Source organism: Eretmochelys imbricata, chromosome 6 (assembly GCF_965152235.1).
Source record: "Eretmochelys imbricata isolate rEreImb1 chromosome 6, rEreImb1.hap1, whole genome shotgun sequence".
NCBI classification, from domain to species: Eukaryota; Metazoa; Chordata; order Testudines; family Cheloniidae; genus Eretmochelys; species Eretmochelys imbricata.
The window spans coordinates 52,983,863-53,008,980 of NC_135577.1; the positions used below are offsets into that span (position 1 = coordinate 52,983,863).

A 25,118-nucleotide genomic window follows, 5' to 3' on the forward strand; every position below is an offset into this window, starting at 1 on the left:
GTGTCCAGTACAGGGTAGAGTGCTAACCTTGTCCCATGGGGTTCCTCAAGCGTAATACCTGTGGTGTCTTTTCTAGTCTGTTCCTTTATGAGAGGGCTTATAGATTGCTGTGGCCAGATCTCAGTCCCTGAGATGTGTCACTGGGGCCCCTCCACATTGTCCTCCTGTTATCCAGTTATAACATTTGCCTCCTGACTCCTTCCTGCCAGCTGTTGCACTGTGTGTGACAATAGGCTACAAGCCCAGAATCTCTAGTCTGTATGTCCTAGGACCGAGACAGGCAGAGCTAACAGAAACATTGTCCATAAAGGTGCTTGAGTTCCTCAATTCTGTTGTCCTGGGAGACTTCAAAAACCCACAGTAGCAATGACTCTGATGAAGAAACCTCAGAGCTGTATTTCTTCTCTAGCCACAGTGGGATTCTCCCAAATGGTCTCCATATCCACATACATAAGGGTAGAAGCTTGACCTGGCCTTCATTCTATAGGAGGAGATAGGAGGTACAAGAACTACTCCTATCTTGTATGGCAAGAAGATGCTCCCACAGTATAGGGATATGAAGGAGGAGAGGGAAGTTACTTAGTACATTGGGTGGGATATGGCCTTCTGGGTGCAGGGAGCATCATGAGAAATGGCCAGTGGAATTTTGTGAAAGCAGCTTCCACACTTGTGCATGTATATGCATTAGATTATTGAAAGTAGACATATAATTGCTGGAGTGTGTACTGGTGTTGAGGAGCAGAAGTCACATTCTGGTCTGAGTTATACTGGTGTAAATCTGATGTAACTCTGTTGCATTCCATGCAGTTACTCCGGATTTGACTGGTATCAGAGAAGATTCTGGTTCTGTCTGCACTGGTGTTTACTTGCCAAGTGAGGGCATGTGCACAAGTGTGTGCCATTTTGCACAGCATATACATGGTGGCCAACCCCTGAACAAGTACCCCAAAGTGTTTAAATGAAGAGCAAAGTAGCAACCTTCATTAGGAACTGGGCTTTTGTCTTTCTGTTTTTCATTCATTTGTGCTATTTTATCTAGTTTTCTGAACAACATATGAGACTGCACAACAGTAGTGAGTACTTGAAGAACAAGGGTAAAGGGGAGTTACTGTGTTTTACATATACAAAATGTTTATTCAATTTTATGAAAAAGACCACACAATACATGTCATAACACACATGCATGTATCTTAAGCTCCAATTATGAATGGAAAATGATATTGAATAGACAAAGGAAGGAGTTATAGTAATAATGCTTGTTCCAACAAGATACAATGTGCATTTGTTATGCATCTTTCTTTTTTCTTGGAGGGTGTATTATGTTTTCTAATGCACTATGATTTCTCCCTGCAGAAGAGGTGAAAATGAAAAGCCAAGTATCTGAAATGGATTCCATAGAAAATACATTTTCGATGCTTGAGTTGTCAAACCAAAATAAACAGAATGTCTCTCCTGTAAGAAACAAAGAGCCAGCAGTGTCTCTCTCATCACAGACTCTGGATGAAGACCAGGTAATGAGACTGGCATCAGTCCACAGAGGCAAACATTAAATTAAAGAGAAGATAGGCAAAAAATATTCATGCATAGAGAGGAAGAGGCTCTCCTCTGGCTCTGAAGGCCCTCAGAGAGTGAAGCAGAGGAGATGCACTGGCTGAGTGGTAGTGACTGAAAGCAATATCTGATCTGAAGCAGATTCTGTAGAATCCTATGTCAGGTGTGATGCCCTTAGAGGCACTTGAGGGGAACACACCAGCCATTTGCTCTATCTGTAGAGCAGCTGTAGTATACCGGGGTGTCCAGGCTCCTGCAGGGACCACAGTCCTGTGTGAATGAAACTCAGATAGGAGTTTTAAAAGAATCACAGTCTTTCAGGCCCTTGCGTAATACTACTGATAACAGAAGCTTTGTGCTGTTTCTCTCATCAAGAATATGGTTCCATCTTTGGATAAACTGCCTTTTGGTCTCTTGTCTTAGCCACTTGGGAACTGGCTTTGTGCCTTGTAAAGTGCGATGAGACCTCCATTATCTCTTAGTTAATAGAACATCCTAATATTTATCTTTGTTGCTATAGAACAAAAGTTTCAGGCATGATTACACGTTTTTGTCACATTAGTAGTTTAAGAAACAAATCCAGTAATAACTGGATGCACTGGAAACATTGCTACAGTAATAGCACAGAGCATTCGTAATGCAATGAATTGGCTGCTGTAACCTTTACACCTGCCTTCAGGAAAAGAACAGAGAGAAAGACTCCCATTGAAAACATTGCTTCTGTTCTAAACACTGCTGTTGTCCTTAGTTTGATTGCTTATTGTGTTTCTCCATTCGACCTAGTTCGGATATATTTAAGATGACAGGTTCCCTATCCTCTGTTCAGAAGCCATTTCATTCACTCTTTTTTTTAATTCTACATACATTTTAAAGGACCTGAACATGCAGTCTTTTTGCAAGTGTAAATCAGTGGGAGCTTTGAATGTGATCTGTATTCTTGCTTCATTTTAATGCACGTAAATATCTCTGCAGATAATGATGGGTAAAGGCTGGAAAGTTGGCTGCTCTAACCAAGGTGACCTCAGTCTGGCAAGAAGAGTGAAGGTAAGATTTGCTTCAGTGCTTTTCAAGGTAGGAATTATAAGCAGAACACATGTAATCTCTGTTTAATGCACTGACTTACAAATTATTTTACTTGGGGTGGGGAAAGTGTCTGGAAATGCAGTGTTTGCTTCCACGATCATTCTGAGGGAAGGAAGAACTCTAGCAGCACCATCTAACCAGTTTTTTTCTGTTAACAAGTTTATATGTTTAATATAAGAGTGTGCTCTTTGTAAGGGCTTAAATTGTAAGGGGCTGGTTGGAGGGATTGGTCTTGAACTGGATGAGATGATTAAACCTTTTGCATCTCTAATTTCTCTGTGGTTCTGTGCTGTAAGCTCAGTGCAGTATGGGACAACTCTCCAACTCAGCAATGCTACTTCAAAGGAGCATAGTACGAATGTGCTCCAGTGTTTGCTCTGGTTTCCAGTTCATTTCCAGGTGTAATTCAAGATGCTCATTTTGACCTACAAATCCCATTCTGGATTGTGTCTCTTCCCTTCTTTTAACCTGAGACTTGAGGTCAGTTGAGATGCTCTATCTGACAATCCCTGAATACGTTTGTCTGCGAGTTGGGGGAAAGGCATTCCCAGTGGATGGTTTCTACTGTGAAAGTTACTCTCCACTTTGCTCCTACTGAGCTCAGATTCATTGACCTTCATCCCATGTTGCCAGGGCAATCCATTTTTCCAGGCTTTTTCTAAGGAGCTTGGTTGAGTGGAATGGGGGGGGGGGGAAGGTCTCTGTTTTTTAGCATGAGGTTGAGTCATTTTGAGTTTTTTTTGTAATGTGTATGTAGAGACTAGACTGTTCATATGTTCAGAGTTGCAGATAGGCACATTGTTTATTAGCATAGTTTTCTACATCTCCCATCTAAGAAAAGCAAGTTCCAAGCCCAAGGAGGAAAAGTTTCCTGTCATGTCTCTTGTATATATTATATGTTTAATCAGTGAACTCATTTTATCATTTATAGGTGCTTAGGAGGGAATTCTATTTTGAATGCTTAAGAAGGTTTCAAATGGGGCAGAGGACTTTTTCTGGCCCTCTACACCTCTCAGCACAGAGGGTGAACTTAATGAGTGAAATTTTTTCAGATTTGAATATTTATAAAGTTGTGCCTGACCCTTATGTGGGCAACACTGGAGGGTGGGGAGAATCTTTGTGCCCCCTCCCACTATGCACCCATGGAGAATTTGAATGATAAAGCAATATTCTTACAAAGCACTTTAAATATGCCTAAGACATTTTAAAATGGCCATTGTTAAGGCTAAAAAAATAATTTAAAAAGTCCTGATTTAAGTCGGAAAAAAATTCATGTAAGTTGTTTCTTTGCTTTTTTCACTTCAGCCAGTTTGAATACTGAAACTGTAATGGTCAGTTTCTCTTTTCTTTAGAGTCAGTTTCACTTTCTGGGTCTCATGCAGTAGATTTCCAAGACTGCAGAGTAACATTTGGCTCTTACTCCATTTACAGAGAAAAATGGTTTTACATTCTTGTAAGTTATGAAAACATTGTTGTTCAAATTAGGCATACTAGAATTTATGAAACATATTTTTCTCCTCCCGAAAACCTAACGTTGATACTAAACTATTTGTTAGTGTTTCTTTAACTACTTTTAAAAATACAGAAAGGATACCAAACATTTCTTTCTTCCTTTCAAATAATATTTTAATAAACTTTCAAACTCCTGTAAAAGCTACAGAGGAGAACGGAGAAACTGATGTTGACAGTCATAATTTTTGCTTTGCTCCAAGTTGCAGTGAGAACAATGGAAAGAATAGACTTCATTTTATTTGTTCAATCTTTTGGTTTTGGGTCTTTTCACAGGTGGGCAACTACTTGGATTTGGAAGATTTTGACACAGATGATGAATTTGGTCAAGGGACATATAGTGGTATGTTTCTTTTCCTTCGCTCTTGTGATTGCTCTCTGTCCCTAGCTCTGAATGTATGAATTTTCCTTCCTCTTTAGATTCTGAATCAGGCTGTGGTTAGGAAGAAATAACTCACACCTTCACTCTGGAAGAAAATATTGAAGTCATTTCTTTATCCAAGGTTGTGAGGAGTTCAGTACAAGTGTAACCCTTTGGGGTTAGAAAGCATGGCCCCTTTAAATCTTTTTCCTAACTGGGGAGAGGGAGCAGTGAGAGAAAGGAGGGAAACTCCAGGTGGGGCTCTAGAGCTTGAGAGAGGGAGAAGGGCTGCAGCAAGCAGGCCCTCGCAAAGTGAAGAGAGAGAACCTGCCTGAAGCCCGGGAAGGACAGGGCGGCCGATTGGGGACACACCAGGACAGGAGCCAGGAGGAGCACTGTGCCAGGGGGGAATCGCTTGAGAAGGACAGGCCAGAGCTGGACCCAGTATCACTGCTGCCCAGAGCTGCATGGGGCTGTGAGTACTGGGGCTTGTGACTCTGCATTGGGAATAAGGAGGGAGGCTGCTAGCTACTTAAGTGGGGAGGTGGTCGTGCTTTGTGGCTTTGCAGAGAGTGGCAGAAGAGGGCACTGGAGGGGTTTGTTGGGGAAAGTTCACTGATGCCAAAGACGACCAGGAACGCCAAAGACTCAGCACTGGACTGGAACTTTGCTCAGGACTCCTGAACTCTGTATGCATACATATAGCACAGTCTGAAAGGGCAGACACTGAGCAACCACTGGGCCTGTGGGGTCTTGGTTTGGATGCAACCCTGTTCTACTGTTCCCCCTACATATTCCCTTGTTGTTTTTCTCCTCTCATCCCTCTGTAAATAAATATTTCCCTTTGTTATATCCCTTGTACTTTTCCGGTGTATGTGTGTGTGTGCACTCTGGGGGATTTGGAACAGGTGCCCCTGGGGTGGAAGGGATTTTTCCTGCTGCATTCCTGCGCACACCTTCTCTTGGCCAGAGCTGCCTGCAGAGCAGACTCCACCTTGGCCACGAGGGTGTTAAAGTTACACAAGTAACAGCCTAAGATTTATTATTCTGGCTACTGATGAATGGTATTTTTTGATAACTGTTCCTGAATTTTTGTCCACACTTATTTTGTCCAGAAATCATTTTGATTTTTGCAAAATTTCTCAACAAGGCTACCAAGAGATGCAGAATCCTGAAGTTCTGTATGTTTTTACTATGTAAAAACAATTTCACTCAAATGTGGACCCACGTTCACTATAAATATTTCATTATAGTGTTAACATTTCACAAAGTTGGACCCATGTTGAATTTGTAGGGACATGCCCCACAAGATTGCAAATATTTCATTGCAGATATTTCATACACCTATAGTAATTTTAGCCCCCTTCCCCCCAAAAAAAATCCAACAGGCTCAATTATGCTAGCGTCTGTCCTAGATACTTGTGTGTCCCCCACCACCCACCATTACCACTGTGCTTCAGAGCACCTTACACAGTCTTTAACATATTTATCCTCACAACACACCTGTGAGATAGGAAAGTGAGGCACAGATAGACTATGCAGCAATTAAACACCCATGGCTGGCCCAGGTCAGCTGACTCAGGCTCATGGGGCTATAAAATTGCTGTGTATAGCTGTTATGGTTTGGGCTGGAACCTGGGTTCTGGGGCCACAAGAGGGGGAGGGTCCCAGAGCCCAGGCTCCATCCCAAGCCGAACATCAAAAATTGTTTAGCCCTGCAGCCTGAGCCCTGTGAGCCAGTCTGTCCAATGGCACTTTTATTCCACCGTAGGGGTACCTTACGTGTCTTGCCTAAGATCACACAAAGAATCTATGGCAGAGTATGGAATTGAATGGAGGGTTTTGAATCCACAGTGAGTGCTCTAACTGCTTGACTATCTTTCACTTCTCTGTGTGTACAGAGCTTCCATTGAAGCCAGAGGGCCTGCAGGATTGGGCCGTCAGTCAGGAGAATATGAGGTCTGGCTTTAATTCGCAGAAGAAAGCAAATAGAGAGTTAATGTTTCTTCCTTCACCCCTGGCATTTCAGAACACAGGCTCTGATATTGCACTCCTACATTAGGTCCGGACGGCAAAGGTTTCTATTCAATGTGATGGTCCTTAGTTCCCTCATTTTTCCCTTTATAGATTTCTAGGACTCAGGTCTGAATACTCTCTCAAATTCTAAGTATATCTGTTAAAGAATTAAGGGTTCCATGACTGCAGTGAGTTTACTCTCTAGGCTGCCTTTTGACTGGAAACCTGAATTCAGATCTGGTTTATATCACTAGTGAAATGAATTAAGTCAACTTAATCTAGTCCATAGTGAACACCTGTATCTATTTCAGAACAGGTGACAAGGTGATAGCTCTGAAATAATTGGCAGTAGGGCTGTAGATTAATCGCAGTTAACTCATGCGATTAACTCAAAAAAATTAATCGCACTGTTAAACAATAGAATACCAATTGAAATTTATTAAATATTTTGGGATGTTTTTCTACATTTTCAAATATATTGATTTCAATTACAATACAGAATACAAAGTGTACAGTGCTCACTTTATATTATTTTTTATTACAAATATTTGCATTATAAATATGATAAACAAAAGAAATAGTATTTTTCAATTCACCTCACACAAGTACTGTAGTGCAATCTTTTTATTGTGAAAGTGTAACTTACAAATGTAGATTTTTTTGTTACGTAACTGCACTCAAAAACAAAACAATGTAAAAATTTAGAGCCTACAAGTCCACTCAGTCCTACTTCTTGTTCAGCCAGTCGCTAAGATAAACATGTTTATTTACATTTACGGGAGATACTGCTGCCTGCTTCTTATTTACAATGTCATCTGAAAGTGAGAACAGGTATTTGCATGGCAATTTTATAGCTAGCATTGCAAGGTATTTACATGCCAGATATGCTAAACATTCGTATGCCCCTTCATGCTTCGGCCACCGTTCCAGAGGACATGCTTCCATGCTGATGATGCTCATTAAAAAAGTAATGCGTGAATTAAATTTGTGACTGAACTCCTTGGGGGAGAATTGCATGTCTCCTGTTCTGTTTTACCCACATTCTGCCATATATTTCATGTTATAGCAGTCTTGTATGATGACCCAGCACATGTTCGTTTTAAAAACACTTTCACTGCAGAATTGACAAAACATAAAAGAAGGTACCAATGTGAGATTTCTAAAAATGCTACAGCAGTCGAACCAAGATTTAAGAATCTGAAGTGCCGTCCAAAATCTGAGAGGGACGGGGTGAGGAGCATGCTTTCAGAAGTCTTAAAAGAGCAACACTCAGATGTGGAAACTACAGAACTCAAACCACCAAAAAAGAAAATCAACCTTCTGCTGGTGGCATCTGACTCAGATGATGAAAATGACCATGTGTCGGTCTGCTCTGCTTCAGATCGTTATCGAGCAGAACCCATCATCAGCATGGACACGTCCTCTGGAATGGTGGTTGAAGCATGAAGGGATATATGAATCTTTAGTGCATCTGGCATGTAAATACCTTGCGACGCTGGCTACAACAGTGTCATGTGAATACCTCTTCTCACTTTCAGGTGATATTGTAAACAAGAAGCGGGCAGCTTTATCTCCTGCAAATTTTAACCAAACTTGTTTGTCTGAGTGATTGAATGAAGTAGGAATGGGTGGACTTGTATGCTCTAAAGTTTTACATTGTTTTATTTTTTAATGCAGTTATTTTTTTGTACATAATTCTACATTTGTAAGTTCAACTTTCATGATAACGAGATTGTACTACAGTACTTGTATTAGGTGAATTGAAAAATACTGTTTTTTTTTACAGTGCAAATATTTGTAATAAAAATAAATATAAAGTGAGCACTGTACACTTTGTATTCTGTGTTGTAATCGAAATCAATACATTTGAAAATGTAGAAAACATCCAAAAATATTTAAATAAATGGTATTCCATTATTGCTTAACAGTGCAATTAATCACACGATTAATTGGCACTTCTCACTCATGGCAGATCCAGCACTAGAATAGCACAGATGATGGTCAGGAGTGAAGAGCACTGGCAAAGGTGTATAATAGCTTGCACTGCAGCTTCCCACACTTGCCTAGCTGTATCATGCACTATCAGTCATTTTTGTGAGCATTAATATTAATCACATACATTTAAAAACACAGAGTTAAACAGATTGCATTTAAAGAGGTTGAAAACTACAAAAATGATCATCTGCTTGCCCTGCCTAAAAATAGATTTATGGTAGGAATACAAACCATATTGGGTTAATTTGGCAACTGCTGCTTTTAAGGGTGATTATAAAATAATGGTACCGTTCTACCTTCATTACTGCAGATTTATCACTGGGCTAACAGTTATCCTTTTATGTGACACTTGATTTGGTTTGCAGTAGCTGCTCTCCTCAGCTTGTCCCACGAGAAAACCTTCATTGCACAATACCCTTTAATGCAGGAGTAATCCTTATCAACACTCAACAATCTACAGTGTACATAACAACACTAAGGCTTTATATAGTGTATTATAGCCTTAAAAGCTCTGCACAGATATGAACTAATTCCTCATAATTCTTCTGTGAATAAGGTAAATAGCAAAGTAAAGTTACAGGTGGGGAAACTGAGGCACAGGAGTTAGCTGTATATTACCTATGGCAACAGTGGAGACAGTTGCAAAGCTGAGATAGAATTCAGGAGTTCTGGGCTCCCGATCCAGTGCTCTGACTGCTAGACCTCACTGACTGGTTTGTATCTTGTATGGTAAAACCATCATAATAAGCCTAATGAGAATGAAGGTACTGTCCCCTCTACTGTAGAATACACACCTGTAAATAGTGTAAATCTTAAAAAAATTGTTAATCAACACAAGACAGTGCAAAAAGCATAATTGATCGCAGGTGTTAAAATGTCCCAGTTCAACCAATACTTTTTTTGGGTTTATCCTGGAAGAAATCACACTCTTTTTCTTTCCTTTTTTAAATTCTGTGTCCAACTAACCTGTCCTTCCAGGGCCGGATGTAGCTGCTGCTTATGAACAAAAAGAATTCATAGAAATACAATGGCCTCTATAAATCAGCTGGCCAATGTATAAAAAAATTATAGTTTAGTTAGACAGCAGTCTTGCAACTGAAAGCCTGGAACTAGTGCTTTGAATTGTGGGAATTCGACATAACTCTGGTTAGCCATGCAAATCTCATTCCCCAAACCATAGCTTTAACCCACAGTGTACAGACAGCACATGCATGGTGGGCCATTTAATCTCTCTCTTTCTCATTAAATTTAATCTCTGACTGTAAGTAGCTTAAAGCAACAATACAAAGGATCAGGAATTCTCATGGGACATTGAGAAATACCTGGTTTCCACACTGTGGCAGCATAATTCATTTTACATCTAACCTTTTTCAGGAGTGTTGACAAATCATTTTCTGCACTGCTTCAAGAATGGCTCAATTACTGGGTCTTCTCTCAGTAAAATGTAAAATTAAAAAAAAATCCTGTACGCATAGCATCGATAAAAATCTTAAGGACACAAGCAAAATGATTCTGAGTGCTGTATGAGCGGAACAGCATCAGAAATAATACCACTTAGCACTTATATTGCACTTTTCATCTGTAGATCTCAAATGCTTAATCATTATCCCCATATTACTGATGGGGAAATAGAAGCACAAAGAGGGGCTTAAGTGATTTGTCCAAAGTCACTAGGAGAACCCTCCCGACTTCTAGTTTTAGGGCCTTTTCATGGACCACACCCTCTCCCAGTTAAGCTTAAGCTTTCTATATATAACCTCCTGATTTTTAGGGGTTCATAACTTCATGGTAAAAATGCCCTCCAAATACGAGCTCACTGGAACTTGGCATTCTGTAAAAGACAGTCACTGTCACTTCCAAAACTTCTTTTAAAGGTGATGTGCAAGAGAACTAAAGTAAAATGGTGCGTACACACAGAGACATATTCAAATAATTCCAAGAGATAATAAAAGAGCTATCTGGCTATTGATAGATAAGATTTGGGTTTAAAGAGATTTTATTGCATGATGTGATTCCCCCTCCCCAGGGCTCACCGTCTTTTAAAATCTCTATGGAAAATTAGTGACCAGAAAAAACAGATTTCCTTGTAATAAGTGAATCAGGGCACATATATGGAAATATTATTTTTTTATTGCTAAGGGCCACTCCCAGGTTATGATGCATGAGCTAACACTGCTTCAAATAATTCTTGGCAGTGCAGATTATAATGGCTCTGAAGCCTCATTTCAATTTACTGGGGAGAATGTTCCACGTACTGGGATGGGGAATCTAGTGTGTGACTCATCTAGAGCCTGATCTTACCCCATTGAAGTAAATGGGAATTTTATCATTGACTTAATTGAGAGCAAGACCAGGCCTTAAATACAATGATACCAGTATGAGAGGCCTGTCAATGGGCTACTTGTGTGAATAAGGGTTTGCAATATTGGGCCTTAGGACCGGCAGCGAAGAATAATACAGTATCCTGTTGAAACTGCAGGGTAAATACTGGAATGCAGAAGGGAGTAATTTTCTAAGGCCCCAATTCAGCACATCCCCATTCAGCAAATCACCTAAGGCCTAGTCTACACTGAGGCGGGGGAGGGGGGGAATCGGTCTAAGTTACGCAACTTCAGCTACGTGAATAACGTAGCTGAAGTCGACATACTTAGATCTACCTACCGTGGTGTCTTCGCTGTGGTAAGTCGACAGCTGATGCTCCCCCATCGACTCCGCCTGCGCCTCTTGCTCTTTGGAGTACCGTTGACGGGAGAGCGCTCAGCGGTCAATTTATTGCATCTAGACTAGATGTGATAAATCGACCCCCGCTGGATCGGTTGCTGCCTGTCGATCCAGCGGGTAATGTAGACAAGCCCTAAGTTTGTGCTTAAGTAAGGAATTTGCTGAATAGGGATGTATGTAAGCATTTACAGAATGGGACCTAAAGGTCTAATTGCAATACACTCATATTGAGTAGCATCTTCCTCCGCAAATAGTCCCATTGGAATCAATGTAATTGAAGAGTAACAAACTATTCCACATGGGTAAAGGTATCACAACCTAGCACTGAGCTGGTTTAGGACCACAGGACATATAAACCTGATTTTCAAAGGTGCTGAGTACCCACAACTCCAGCTGAAGACAATGAGGGCAGTAGGTGCTTAGTACCTCTGAAAAATCAGGCCAGATATCATCAGTTAACAACCACTTTAAGTTTTTCTGTGGGTGAAACGGATCATTACCCATTATTTTACAGAATCCATGCTTCCTTGTTTCCATTTTGAACTGATATTTACATGCAATAAAACAGCTTGGGGAACCAGATTCAGAGTAAGTACTGTGAGGTTTTTTTAATACATGGGGGAAAAAAATCCACGAATAGCTTGTTGTTCCCAGCCTCTGCAGTTTTAGCACCGCTTCAAGACAGTTTCACATGATGCAGCTCTCTAGGGCTGACAGCCCGACACATGAGAATCAGAGGAGGTAGAAAGCTTAAAAGCTCAGTTTCCCTATTTATTTACCAAACCTCCTGACACCCCTTAGCAAAATATTTTTTTCAGGTGAGTTCTGAAAGTGGTAACCTACTTGGGCCCATCTATAGTTAAACATGGCGGGCTATAATGAAGATAAACAGTCAAGACTTTCAATTTCTTCACACTTGTGAGTTCAAACCAGATCCATAACATTAGCTTTTGTTTTTTTTAAGTTTAATTAAAATGTCAATGCTACATAACTACCTAAGAAACTGGCTCATTTAACAGTGTTCACTGATTTAGCAACCACTTGCTGCTGATCCATCATAACACCGAAGACTAAAGATAAGAGAATTGTTCAGTTTCCGAATCTGCCCTGCTGTGCTGTGTTGTATGTTACTAGAATCCCAGGATTTCACAACCACATCATCCAGGAAGGTGATTCTCCACAGTATTAAGCAAGGTGCATTCCAAATCCTTCTTGCTTTTCTGATATCAGTACCTCCTCAGTTACCTCTATCTATATGATGTCATTGGCAGCGTCCAAGGCAGTCCTGTTGCTAATTAATCACCTCCAGTGACAATGTAATTAGTAGCTTAATTAGGATCATGATCTTCCACTAGTGCTGTAGCATTGGGCTAAGCCAGCTGTGAGGTACTGGCTAGATCTTACAGAATCCTACAGTTCCTGTGGAACCTCCCACTAGGAAGGAAGGCTGTCAAGACTCCCTAATTTTTCTCTCTGAAGGAGTTTCTTGATTAAACATTACCAAAGAAAGCAGCATTTACTGATTAGGCTCTCATTTGCTGTTGCACAGCCAGGGTACAGAGAAAATGCTCATTTCTGACATGTCTACTGGCAAACAAAGGTTGTTTACCACATTCTTATGGTGATAATTGAAAGAAATCTGAAACATTGTTTGCATTACTAACAAGCTTTAAAAAATTAGGACTGACATCCTGAGTATGACAAAGCACTTCTTGCTGAAAGCAAAAATAAATTTCCTTCTGTTGTCCTAATTTGTAAGTGTTGTCTTTTGGAGATTTTGCCAGATGGTTTCATTATGGGGGTTTCCCTCCCCTTCTCTCTCCATAAATTGGTCTATTGGGAATAAACAGTGGTATATTTGTTCTTTATACAGAAATGATCAACGATATACATCAGGAGGGAATGCTCAGGCCTGCCTCCTGCAATAAGTACATTGAGCAAGTGAATTTGAAACAAGTTGGGGGAGATCCCACCATATTTAGATGTTGGCCCACTTCTTCCTTCTGTAGCAAAGGAACAGTTTTGATCCCTATGAATCATAAACGAATGGGTGTGTTTCTAGTGAGGTCCTGCAGGGATTGGTTCTTGGTCCTACACTATTTAAGTTTTTTTAATGACCTTTAATGAATAAGAAAATATAAAATCATTTCTGATAAAGTTTGCAGATAACACAAAAATATAGCTAAATGTAAATGTATACATCTAGGAACAAAGAAAGTATGCCACTCTTACAGGACGGGTGTGGAGGGATTGTATCTTGAGAAGCAGTGACTCTAAAAAAGATTTTGCCACCAGGCCCCCCAATCAGCTGCACATGAGCTCCCAGTGTGATGCTGTGGTCAAAAGGGCTCATGCAATCCTTGGATCCTAGGAATCCTAGGAAGCTGAAGCAGGAGTTGAGAGGTTATTTTACCTCTGTATTTGGCACTAAAGGTTACTAGTCCCACTGTATTTCCTGCTGAATACTATGTCCGGTTCTGGTGTCCACAATTCAAGGATGTTGCTAAATTGGAGAGATTTCAGAGAAGAGTCATGAGAATGATTAAAGAATTATAAAACAAGTCTTATAGTAATAGATTCAAGGAGCTTAGTCTATTTAGCTTAACAAAGAGAAGGTCAAAGGTTGACTTGATTACAGTCTATAAGTACCTATTTTCACGGTTCAGAACAACTTTAACTGTATCTCCCCTCTATGATCCAGCAAGGGCACCAACTTTTAGATTTCCAGCTCACAGGTATCACGTCTCTTGGGTGGAGGCCATGTCTGTCTCCCTCCTGACTAGGGTTTTTCTAGGCTGCATGGTTCCCTGCCTACACTGTGAATTCCCTGCCTAGACAGACCAGTGCTGCACGTTGTTTTATCTTCAGAGGCCACACAACCCTATATAATCAAACACAGTTATTCTTAATATAAAAGCATTGCAGAGAAAACATTAAAAACAATAAAAGTACCTACATGTATGCTAATAAGCTTACCTGAGATCATCCCCAACTCCAGGGATGGGCAACCTTTAGCCTGCGGCCCGCGCTGCTTCCCGCAGCCCCCATTAGCCTTGTACAGTGAACTGTGGCCAATGGGAGCTGCGATCGGCTGAACCTGCAGACACTGCAGGTAAACAAACTGTCCCAGCCCGCCGGCAAGTTTCCCTGACGGGCCACGTGCCAAAGGTTGCTGATCCCTCCCAACTCCAATAAGAGCTCTGGCAGATGTTAGTCCTCCCTACCCTTCCCTAAGGATTGCTCCCCTCCCCCAGAGAGAAGGTTCTGTCTGTTTGCTGGATCAGGACGAAGACCCTGACACAGTGTAAACTCAGGTTGTTTATCCAAAAGTCCTTTCTTTGTCTGTTGGTCTCTGGAGAATCCAATTTGATCGAATATACGTGAGCCACTCCAGGTGGTGGTACCTCTCTGCAGGTGTTACAACATGAATAAATTGGTCTGACCAGTCCCACATCCCACCACTGTTCTTAATTCCTGAAGGACTGTGGTCACCCTCCATCATGGAATTATATACAATCCCTGGCTCAGAATGATACATAAACATAATATAGTAAGATCTCCCAAAGATCCCACAGGAAATTGCCATATCTATTACACCTATATGGGGAACAAACATTTAATAACTGGCTCTTCAATGTAGCAGACAGAGATAAAACATGATCCAGTGGCTCAAAGTTGAAGTTAGATAAATTCAGACTGGGAATAAAGCATGCTTTTTAAAAAGTGACAGTAATTAACCACTGAAACAATTTACTAAGGGTCGTAGTGGCTTCTCCATTACTGACCATTTTAAAGTTCAGGTTGGATCATTTCCTAAATGATATGCTCTGGGAAGTTCCATGGCCTGTGTGGAGCAGGAGGGTAGACTAGATTATCACAGTGGACCCTTCTGGCCTTGGAATTGATGAATAATGGAAGGAGCTTCCTCTGCAGCATGGGGCAAGGGTCACTTGCAGATTTAAACTAATGTAAATGGTGGAGTCTCTGTAACTTGAAATCTTTGAATCATGATTTGAGGAATTGGGGGGAGGGATAGCTCAGTGGTTTGAGCATTGGCCTGCTAAACCCAGGGTTGTGAGTTCAATCCTTGAGGGGGCCATTTAGGGATCTGGGGCAAAAATTGGGGATTGGTTCTGCTTTGAGCAGGGGGTTGGACTAGATGACCTCCTGAGGTCCCTTCCAACCCTGATATTCTATGATTCTATGAATTCAGTAACTCAGCCAGAGGTTAGAAGTCTGTTATAGCAATGGGTGGGTGAGGTTCTGTAGCCTGCAATGTGCAGGAGGTCAAACTAGATCATCATGATGGTTTTGTGGCCTTAAAGTCTATGAGTGGTTGAACATGTCAAGGCTTAGCACACACCTATTAGCAACCTTATCCAGGTTCTTTCTGCCTTTCAAAAGGCTTTTTCAATCTAATTGACCTAGAAGATGCTTAAATATTATGGAAATGAGAGCCAATACAAACCCCTAAGATACAAAGATTTATGGAGCAAACTACAAAGAAATAAGGCTGAAAGGTAAAAACTTTTATTCCTGGACTTTCATCTTCTGGCTCATGATTTGAATCTAATTTGAGATCCCAAGGGGGATGAGCTTCAACTCTTTAATAAAGAAGAGTCCCTTTTACAAAGCCACTGTGTATAATCCTGCTGACTTTGACACAATAAACAATCTTCAGATGAAGCTAGGCCTCCCTGGGACATCCATCACCTAAACGGGACAATAGGACTACATAAATTCATCTCCTGAATTTAAACTGGGAAGTGAAGAGGTGTGACTGGAGCATTGCACCTCCCAGGTGCCCCCCCAAACCCACAAGTCACCCCAGGGGGGAGAAGAAGTCTTTGTCTCCAGGATCCACTGAGACAGGCTCCATCCTATCTAGTTTACAGATGGGGAAACTGAAGTGAAGTGATTTGCCAAAGGTCACCCAGCGGGTCAGAGCTGGGGATGGAACCCACGTTCTCGGGCTCCCAGGCCACTGACTTCTGCACTGGCCCTTGCCTCCTCTTTTGAATAGAGGGGCATCCAGACCCAAACTTCCTGAGAGTTTGGGGGTCTCCACGATATATGGTTTTGATTTAACTTATTTGAGAAATTGGGGCCAGCCATCAAGTTCAAATCCAATTTTACTTCCCCAAAGTATAGGCATTTTTTTGATCTGGCTTTTGGTTCAGGACTGCATCTGCTCTAAAGATAAGTACCTGTATTATATTTTGTAGAACAAGAAAAGTATAACACAAGTGCTACCGAGCTTCTGAGCTCTGCAAGGTTTTAGAGTATGATTTTGCTAAATTATACATTGAGTGGAAGGATTGAGTCAAGTGTTTTGTATTCAGCAGGGTCATTAGTGCTTCCAGGAGAGGTGGAACAGACAGCGACTTACTATACACCTTTCTTTGATCAGCCTACTAATCTGGAGTTCGGGACCTTGCCAATTACACAACCATCAATCAGCAAAACACAAGAGGTATGAGATCAGATTTATTTAAACATAGTTTTCTTTTTCCAGAGTGAATTTTAATGCTATTTCCATACAGGAACAGAGGGCTGTAGAGGGAGCTTTGTGGAACTGACTTGAACGGAGTTAGCAATTCATTTTTAAATATATTAAAAAAAATTAACAAGTTAAGTAATTATGCTCTTTGATGGAACAGCTCCTGATTAGTGATGCACACTGCTGCTGTATAATAAATGAGCCGGTGAAATATATCACTTTTTTGCTTACCTGTAATTTTAGCCAGTACATTTTTTATAATTGGTAAAGCTCACAGGCTATTCAAACAAACCTTTGCAGCTCCTGACCTTTTAACAAAACATTAGGTTACATAGAATGAGGGACCAGTTAATTTCCTGATGCTTTGGCAGTATTACACTACACTTAAACTCTTGCTGGGGTGAGTGCAGAAATCCATGTCCCAAATTGCAGCTAGGAAACAGTTCCTTTAATGCCACATTAAAAACAACAAAACAAAACAAAAAAGAATCCCTCCCTAGAACATATCTTGACCACAGAGTTGGAGTTTATCTTTTGGAAATTATTGTCATTGAGATGCAATTCAGTATTAGCACAGGCTACCAGGTGAAGTGAAAAGGACCGCACCATGACATGTCAGCAATCATCAACAATCAATATATGTTTTAATTTAAATTGCCCCTTCCTCTCAGAATTTCAGCCCCACTCACATCAGAAATGTAGGTCTAGAATGCGTGCAGGCTTATTTCAAGTCTTTAAACCTCCCGACAAATCAGCCAGTGTGAACATTAACTTTAGAATAAGGAATTTTTCTGTTGCAGAGGTGGTGTGGTGGTGGTGTTGTTGGTTTTTTGTTTTGTTTTGGGTTTTTTTGGTTAATCATTATAATAGACGTTGAAATGTTAAGGTTGCTTCTGGCTAAAATGAGGCAGCTTTGCTAGTGTCATTTGGTTATTGATGTCCTGTGAGGCTTAAATCAAGATGGTAAAGATGTGTGACCAATGAAGGATTGATGCTACTGCATTGCATATGCAGTTTTGCCTGCTGAGCTCAAATGTATTTGATTCTTTTAAATCAACCCTAGAAAATATACTGTTAAGACCAATTCTGCATTGGCAGGGAGATGGACTAGATGCTCTAATAGGTCTTTTCCAGTTCTAACCCATATGGTTCGGTGATTAAAATAAAAGCCTCTGAATGACCGATAACATGGTAGTTAACCTCCATCTTTATACCTTTAGAAATATACATTTTTACACAAAAATACTATGACATATTGAAATGCATAGCCCAGGATATTAATGTATGGGGACATAAAGAAGAAGGGGGTTGCAAAAATCTCAAGTGTTAATAAATGAATGCACATGACAATGGAGGGTACAACTTATGAGAGGTAGATGGAAAATCCCATTCGCTGCAGCATTTATTTCTATTAGAGGAACAGTTTGGTCATACAATAGAACCTCAGAGTTATGAACACCAGAGTTACAAACTGACCAGTCAACCACACACCTCATTCGGAACCGGAAGTACACAATCAGGCAGCAGCAGAGACAACTCCCCACCCCCAAACTGATACAGTACAGTATTGTGTTAAAAGTAAACTATTAAAAAAAAAGGGAAAGCAGCATTTTTATTCTGCATAGTAAAGTTTCAAAGCTGTATTAAGACAATGTTCAGTTGTAAACTTTGAAAGAACCATAACGTTTTGTTCAGAGTTACAAACAACCTCCATTCCCAAGGTGTTCTAACTCTGAGGTTCTACTGTACATAAAATAAACTGAGTGTTATAGGGGACAATGGAAGGATGTGAAGGTGTGCCAACATGCTCAATGCTTTACCAGACACAAAATGAAGCTAGTTCCTACCTTAAATTATACACGTGTTTATGTCCATCCACTTAGACAATATAGTTACAGCCTAATTTTCATAGTTGCTGAGCTCCCACAATTCCACTTGAAGTCAATGGGTGCTGCGAGTGCTCAGTACCTTGATAAACAAGTCCTAAGCTCTTCAGGGCAGGGAACCTGCCATGGGATGTGGGAGAAAATTATTTCCAGAGGCTCGAAAGAGTACAATCATTTCCATCCCTTCTTTCAACCCAAACATGTCCCGGCCCATCAAACTGGCTGTTGGAGGAGGGCAATAAAATATGGCTATCTATGCTGTGTTACTAGGATTTGGCTTTTCCATTCCCCATCCCCAAACCACTAGCATGCTACAGGATGCTGACGTGAGTCCATGTCCCTGACATTCCGTGTGAGGGACTTGGGAGAATGTGTAGTTTTCATCAAATGGCCACAGTTAATGTGTTTAACTGAGGGGAAATTACATGCAAATGTGCCTAGTTGTTAAAGAGACTCTCATCTTCCTGAAAATTATCCCTCTCTTAAATGCAATGAGAACAAGGATGAGTGACCCAGTAACTTGTTCATTTTGGCTAGCAACGTGACTTCCGCTTTCTTCAATGGTTTTAGGCATGTGCGCATCCCCTTAGAGTAAAAGTACCATGTGCTGTATGAACGCTGTCATAAACTGAAGCTTGTGACAGTGTCACTGAAGGATTTGAGTCCATTACCTGAAAATACTTGTATCCCTAGCCCAGACAGTCATCCCTTTCTCAACTCCTACTCATGCCTTTCTTTCAACCCGCCATCCTTTTTCTCCACCCTGTGTATTCATTTCTGCTTGCCCAATCCCCTCCTTCCTTGCTCTCTTCCCCCTACGTGCTCTCTAGATGAGCATAAACTTTCCATCCAACGATACATTTATGCTTCCTTCCCTCATCACCTATCTCTGTCCAGTTAAAGTATTTACATAGTGCCACTCACTGTGTCATTATTATTATTATTATTTGTATTACGGTAGTACCTGCAAGATAAAATCCTGGCCCCAGTGAAGTCAGTGGCAAAACTCCCATTGATTTCTATAGGGTCACAATTTTACCTATAGTCTCTTACCAAGATCAGGTCCCATTGTGTTAAGTGCTGTACATACCCATAGTAAGAGCAAGGGCTTGCCTCAAAGAACCTCCAGTCTGAAGACAAGACAGACAAAGGGTGAGAGAAGAAAATGCCGTATGTCTATGCTGCAAAAAACCCCTGCGGCACCAAGTCTCAGCCCGGGTCAACTGACTCAAGCTTGCGTGGCTCATGCTACAGTGCTAAAAATAGCAGTGCAAACGTTCCCGCTTGAGCTGGAGCTTGGCTTCTGAAATCCACCCCTCTCTCTGGGTTTCAGAGCCCAGGCTCCAGACTGAGTGGGAATATCTACACTGCTATGTTTAGCCCCATAGTGTGAGCCACATAAGCCCAGATCTGTTAAGATGGGCTCTGAGATCGCTGCCATGGGTTTGGTTTTTTTGCAGTGTAGACGTACCTATCGGTTAAGTAACTTGTCCAGTGTCACACAGGAAATCTGTGGCAAAAGTGTGAATTGAAACTAAGTTTTGTGTTGCTCACCTCAGTGCCTTAACCGCCAGACAATCCTTCCTTTCTCAAAGTGTCTTAGCTCATCATAATCTGAGTGTGTACTCTGCCTACACATGTTTTTTCTACCTTTTCCACATGGGTATTGAGCTGATCAGTTTTCCCTTGAACATACAATACATTCAGCAGTGTTTGTCTGTGGGGACAACCCTTTACATAATTTAAACAAGAGAACTGTAGATTGCCCTGAGTTATGCAAAAATAGAGGTTAGAAAGGACAGAATCAAGGCTTTTAGTTCAATGTATCTGCACAGAAATTAAATAAAAAGAAACTGAATTGCCAACTATTAATAGACTTTTGAAACTCTCAATTTAGGGTGTTTTATTTACAACATTACTTCGCAAAGTGGCCTCCAGCAAAATGCTCCAGTTATTAATCTGAACATTACATTCCTTCCTCTTTAATTTGGATTTGTGGTAGCTGTGAACGAAAACGATTCTTCCTTCAGAGGTGTGTCTGTTCGAGTAAATCACATGGGTAATCTTAAGAAAACTGGCAGTTCTCTAACAGAGCACAAATTCTATTCCCAGAGAGCTTCCAGAAAAGATTTCAATTAAATGTTAAATTAGACATACGCATATTTCTCTCGGCTCCTTAGGCAAAAATAACAAGATAATAACTTGATTCACTGTTGTTTTTGTTCAACTGTGAGGGATTCAGTGTTCCGTAGCAGAATTTCTTCCTTTTGAAATAAATCAGAATTTCAGTTTGTAATCTAAAGGCCTTTGGACTGATTTCCTTCATACAAGGCTGAAATGAACTAATACTTGGGAGAAGATAAAAACCAAACCAAACCCACTGCTTTCAATGCTTGCCTGAGAGATGAAGCACACAAATAGACATACAGCTGAATTAGACTTTTTGAAACTTGCAATGAGGAGATAACAGAGTGAAGTCTGGTGTGTTCTACTCTTACATCCAATTTCATTTGGAATTACATGTACATTTTTCTTTTTTACAAACACTTTTCCATTACACATCTGCATGTTCATGAAATGGTTTAGTTAAATGCAAATCATGACAAGGTCGTAGTGGCTGAATATGTTTTCTCAATACTCTAATAGCGTTGGTACAGAGGTGACAGATTTGATTTTGTAGAATTGCTACAAAGGTTCACTGCAATCTGAAGTTTTCTTAATTTAATTACTTGTAATCATGGTATCAGCCGCTATGGCAGCTACAGCAAATGGAAAACACTTTGAGATTAAATAATACTTTATGGGGTTTGGTTTTGGATTTTTCTCTTAACTGAACACTTAGAAAATTAAGATGGATCACTGTTAGATCTCAAGGGCCTCCTCCACGGCATGGTATTTTAACAGGCTTCTCCTGGGAGAATTCATGGAATGGGTACTGAGTGGGTTGAGGGACTAGAACTTTAGTTTTGGTGGGTCAAGAGAGCTTGTTTGTGGATATTGACTCAGCTGAACTTTATTTGAATGTTATTTATAAAAAACCATGGGTATACCATTCTGCACCTAAGGTTTGACCCAAAGCACACTTAAATCAATAGAAAGAGTTTCAGGAAGTAGACAGGTACAACTGATGAATGGAAATTAAACAAATAAAGACATATAACTACCATTCGTGCGGTCCGTTCATATCTAGAGTCAGTAGTTTTAGCTTCTGCAGAGAACAAGCTTTTTGGCGGCAACACTAATTCTTGCAGCGGAGCCACAGTTACTGACCTGCTGCAGATCTGAAATCGGATCCTGCAGACCCTTACTCATGTGAGTATTCTTTACTGAAGTCAGTGGGATGACTCACGTGCAGGATCAGACTCTTATTTCCTAACTCTAAGTCTGTTCAGCACCAGAAGGTTGATGAAATTTAAGCCATTTGCATAGAACAGAAATATAGAAATTGAACTTCTGAAAGTGCATCCAAAAAGAGAAGGGAAAGCATTCTAATTCTTCCAAAGAGACTTACATCTAAGTTTAATGCTAGTCAGACTCATTGAGACCTGGAAGATTCTACTCCCACATATTTAATGTGCATTTCCTTTGGTTTTTTTCCTGCAGATTTTGCAAACTGGAGGGTAAATATTTTTGATTGTAAGCCATCCCCTCCACCAAAACAAAACAAAAGAAAAAAACAGTCATGCTTCAAGATAATGAGGGGACACACATTGCTGCATTGTTAGCTCTGCACGATCAAAAAAACCTCATTAAAATCATCATGATTGCTTCTTAGCCTTGTGACTAAAATCAAGTGTAGAGTATGGTCAGTGTAATATCTACTGTATGATCAAAACCTACTCTTGCAGGAGGTGACTCTGGTGATCTTACAGATCTTTTCTATATCTAACTCTAATGTCTATGATGTATTATGTGAGATTAATTGTGGCAATATGACCTCTTGCATAATCTCAGCAGAAATCCCATGGGATAATGTGACTCCTAAGTTGAGAAGCTAATGAACACAAGTGTGAATTTTAAATATGGGCTGGAGTGATTTCCTCTTCTTTTGAGGAAGTCTCTCTTTTCCAGGATTAACCCAAAAGTAATGGAGTGATCCTATGCTCTCAATCCTACATCACTGATGGATGTTTGTGAGTCTCAAAATAAACTTCAGAGACTCCTAAATATTGTTGAACTATGACCCAATTACATTTTGACGCACTACTTTGTCATTGTTCTATGATCTAAATGTCACTTTCCCTTGATGCACAAGCCTGTTCCATTGTACAGTCCTGATTTGAAATTCCGGTTAGCTCCATTAGAACCCTTCAATAGGTCTTGATTGAATTCTGCTGGACTCTGGATTTCAGGTAAATTACAAGTTTGCATTGCATCTAGGAGTCCAGTAGACCTGTTACTGTATTTCAAAACTTTGTTGCCAACTAGAATTAATGGGAAGCAGGAGTATTCTGAACAGGAATTTCCAAATAGATGGCAATTCCTAATAAGACCTTGAGGATTTTATAGCTTTCACCTGTAGGCAAGAAACAAAAAAAAAGCTGAGATTGGAATACATGCTATGACATGGAATTCTTAGCACAGTTTTCTCACACCAGCTTCCATGCCTGCTTTCACTTCTGCAGCTTGAAAAGCTGCTCATCCTGCAAAGACATTGATGTAAGATCTTTAAATGCCACAATAATCAAAATCAATTTTCATCCCAGAAGGCAGAAAACAGATTCAAAAGGTCATCAATTTAGATGGTCCTGAAAACTTCAAGGGAATATGGGGGGGGGAGAGGTGGGGAGAACACTTCTGCACCAGGATTCTGTACCGTAAGAGATCTAAAGTAAAGGCTAGACATTTCCTTCCATAGACTACAATTTAATGAACTTGTTTGAGGAGAAATAGGTGGATTATAATAGAAAACCTATGTGTGCCTGCTTCAAGTTACATTTTACTACTTCTGCCAAGGTCATTGTTGAGACCAGAGTTTCTGTCATGAAAGTGCCAGTGACAAAAGTTAATAATAGTATCACAGGAATTAGAAATAGGAAAGATCTATGACAGTGGGGTCATCTGGTCCACCCTCCTGCCAGTACAAAATTGTTCTCCAGTGCGTTGTCTGGTCTTATTTAAACTGACTCAAGAGATGGGGCAGTCCTCATTGGAGAATAGTGGGCAGTATAACAGCTCATGCTCAGGAAATTGTTCCTGATACTCCACTCACATTTTCCCATTAATTTTGTCGCATTGCCCCTCGTTACACCATCTGGCCTCCCCTCCCTTGAACAATCCAAGGTTTTACTAATTGATGAAAAAATCTCAACCCCAGTGTGTAAATAGTAAGATGTTGAGAATCTGGCACAAAGCTGCATGTTACACAAACTCAAGTGGAAAACAGAGCAAAACAAGTCTAGGCGGAGATTTTCGAAGGTGCTCAGGAGATTAATGCACACAACTTTTCTCTGTTTTGCACTCAAGTGGGTGTAACATGCTGATTTTTGTGAATTCTGAAGTGTCCCATCACATGCAAAGCATTTGGGGCTCAATCTTGCAAAATGATCTTATCCAGCACAGCACCTAAGCATGTGCTTAACTTTAAACATGCTTAATGTCAAGCATGTGGTTAATCCCACTGAAGTCAATGAGGCTATTCATGTGCTTAAATGCTTTGCTGGCGTGGGGCTGGAGTTTTCAGCACTTTGTAGCATAGATTTCTTGCTGCCAAGAAAAAACATCTTCCTAATAATGAATTGTCTATGATTATTGAAGCCCCATAGGGTGTGTCTACACTGTGTACTGAAGCTGGGCTCTGACTCAGGTTGGAGCCCAAGCCCCACTTCTGTCCACACATAAATCAGTCTGATTTGGGTCAGCAAGCACTCAGGTCCTGAGTCCTAGGGCCCTGCTAGTTGGGTGGATCAGAGCCTGAGTCCCACTGTGACTTGGGTCCAAGCCCTGTCATTTAGCAGTGTGGATGCAGCTTGAACCACAGACTCGAGTCAGAAGGTCTGTGTAGCACAGTATGGACATATTAGCATAACTGTGAGACCCAGGTCCAGCAACTATAAACCCAGGTTTACAAAGCAGTGTGGACACTCAAGCATGGGGTTGGAAACAACAAGCCCATAAACCTAGGTCCAGCACACCCAGGTTTAGAGTGCAATGTAGACCTACCCATAGAAATATTATGCTAAATTGGGCAAAGCACAGGGACCAGTCCTGTACTGTTGGAGAACAGGGAGGATGTAAAAGATGTGCTAACAAGATGTTCCCATCTGTAATTTCTAGGATTAATTTATTTAATGTCTTATTGAAAACATTTTATGCTATGGTCCCTCTGCTTGTCCTTATTAATATGTAGCCTTTAAAATATTATGATTTATTTACTTATCCTATTTATAAATTGTGCCAACTAAAGTCTTTTCAAAACACATTTATAATTTAAAATATTCAGTGCAACATATGTCAGCTGAGCCAATATTGACTAATTCTGCAATACTGTACTTCC

The 25,118-nt window shown here is 40.5% G+C and overlaps 1 protein-coding gene across 8 annotated transcripts in view; it reads left to right on the top strand.

The window, feature by feature from the left end:
• IFTAP (intraflagellar transport associated protein) overlaps positions 1-25,118 on the top strand; it is a 62,994-nt gene that overhangs the window by 31,959 nt on the left and 5,917 nt on the right. For 5 of the 8 annotated variants that reach the window (XM_077818551.1, XM_077818557.1, XM_077818553.1 and 2 more), the window contains 4 exons: positions 1,354-1,511; positions 2,524-2,595; positions 4,420-4,486; positions 16,579-16,709. In XM_077818551.1, coding sequence (XP_077674677.1) covers positions 1,354-1,511; positions 2,524-2,595; positions 4,420-4,486; positions 16,579-16,709 — 428 coding nt within the window. The remainder of the gene's footprint in view (positions 1-1,353; positions 1,512-2,523; positions 2,596-4,419; positions 4,487-16,578; positions 16,710-25,118) is intronic. The other 3 variants (XM_077818556.1, XM_077818558.1, XM_077818555.1) reach the window with 2 other exon arrangements.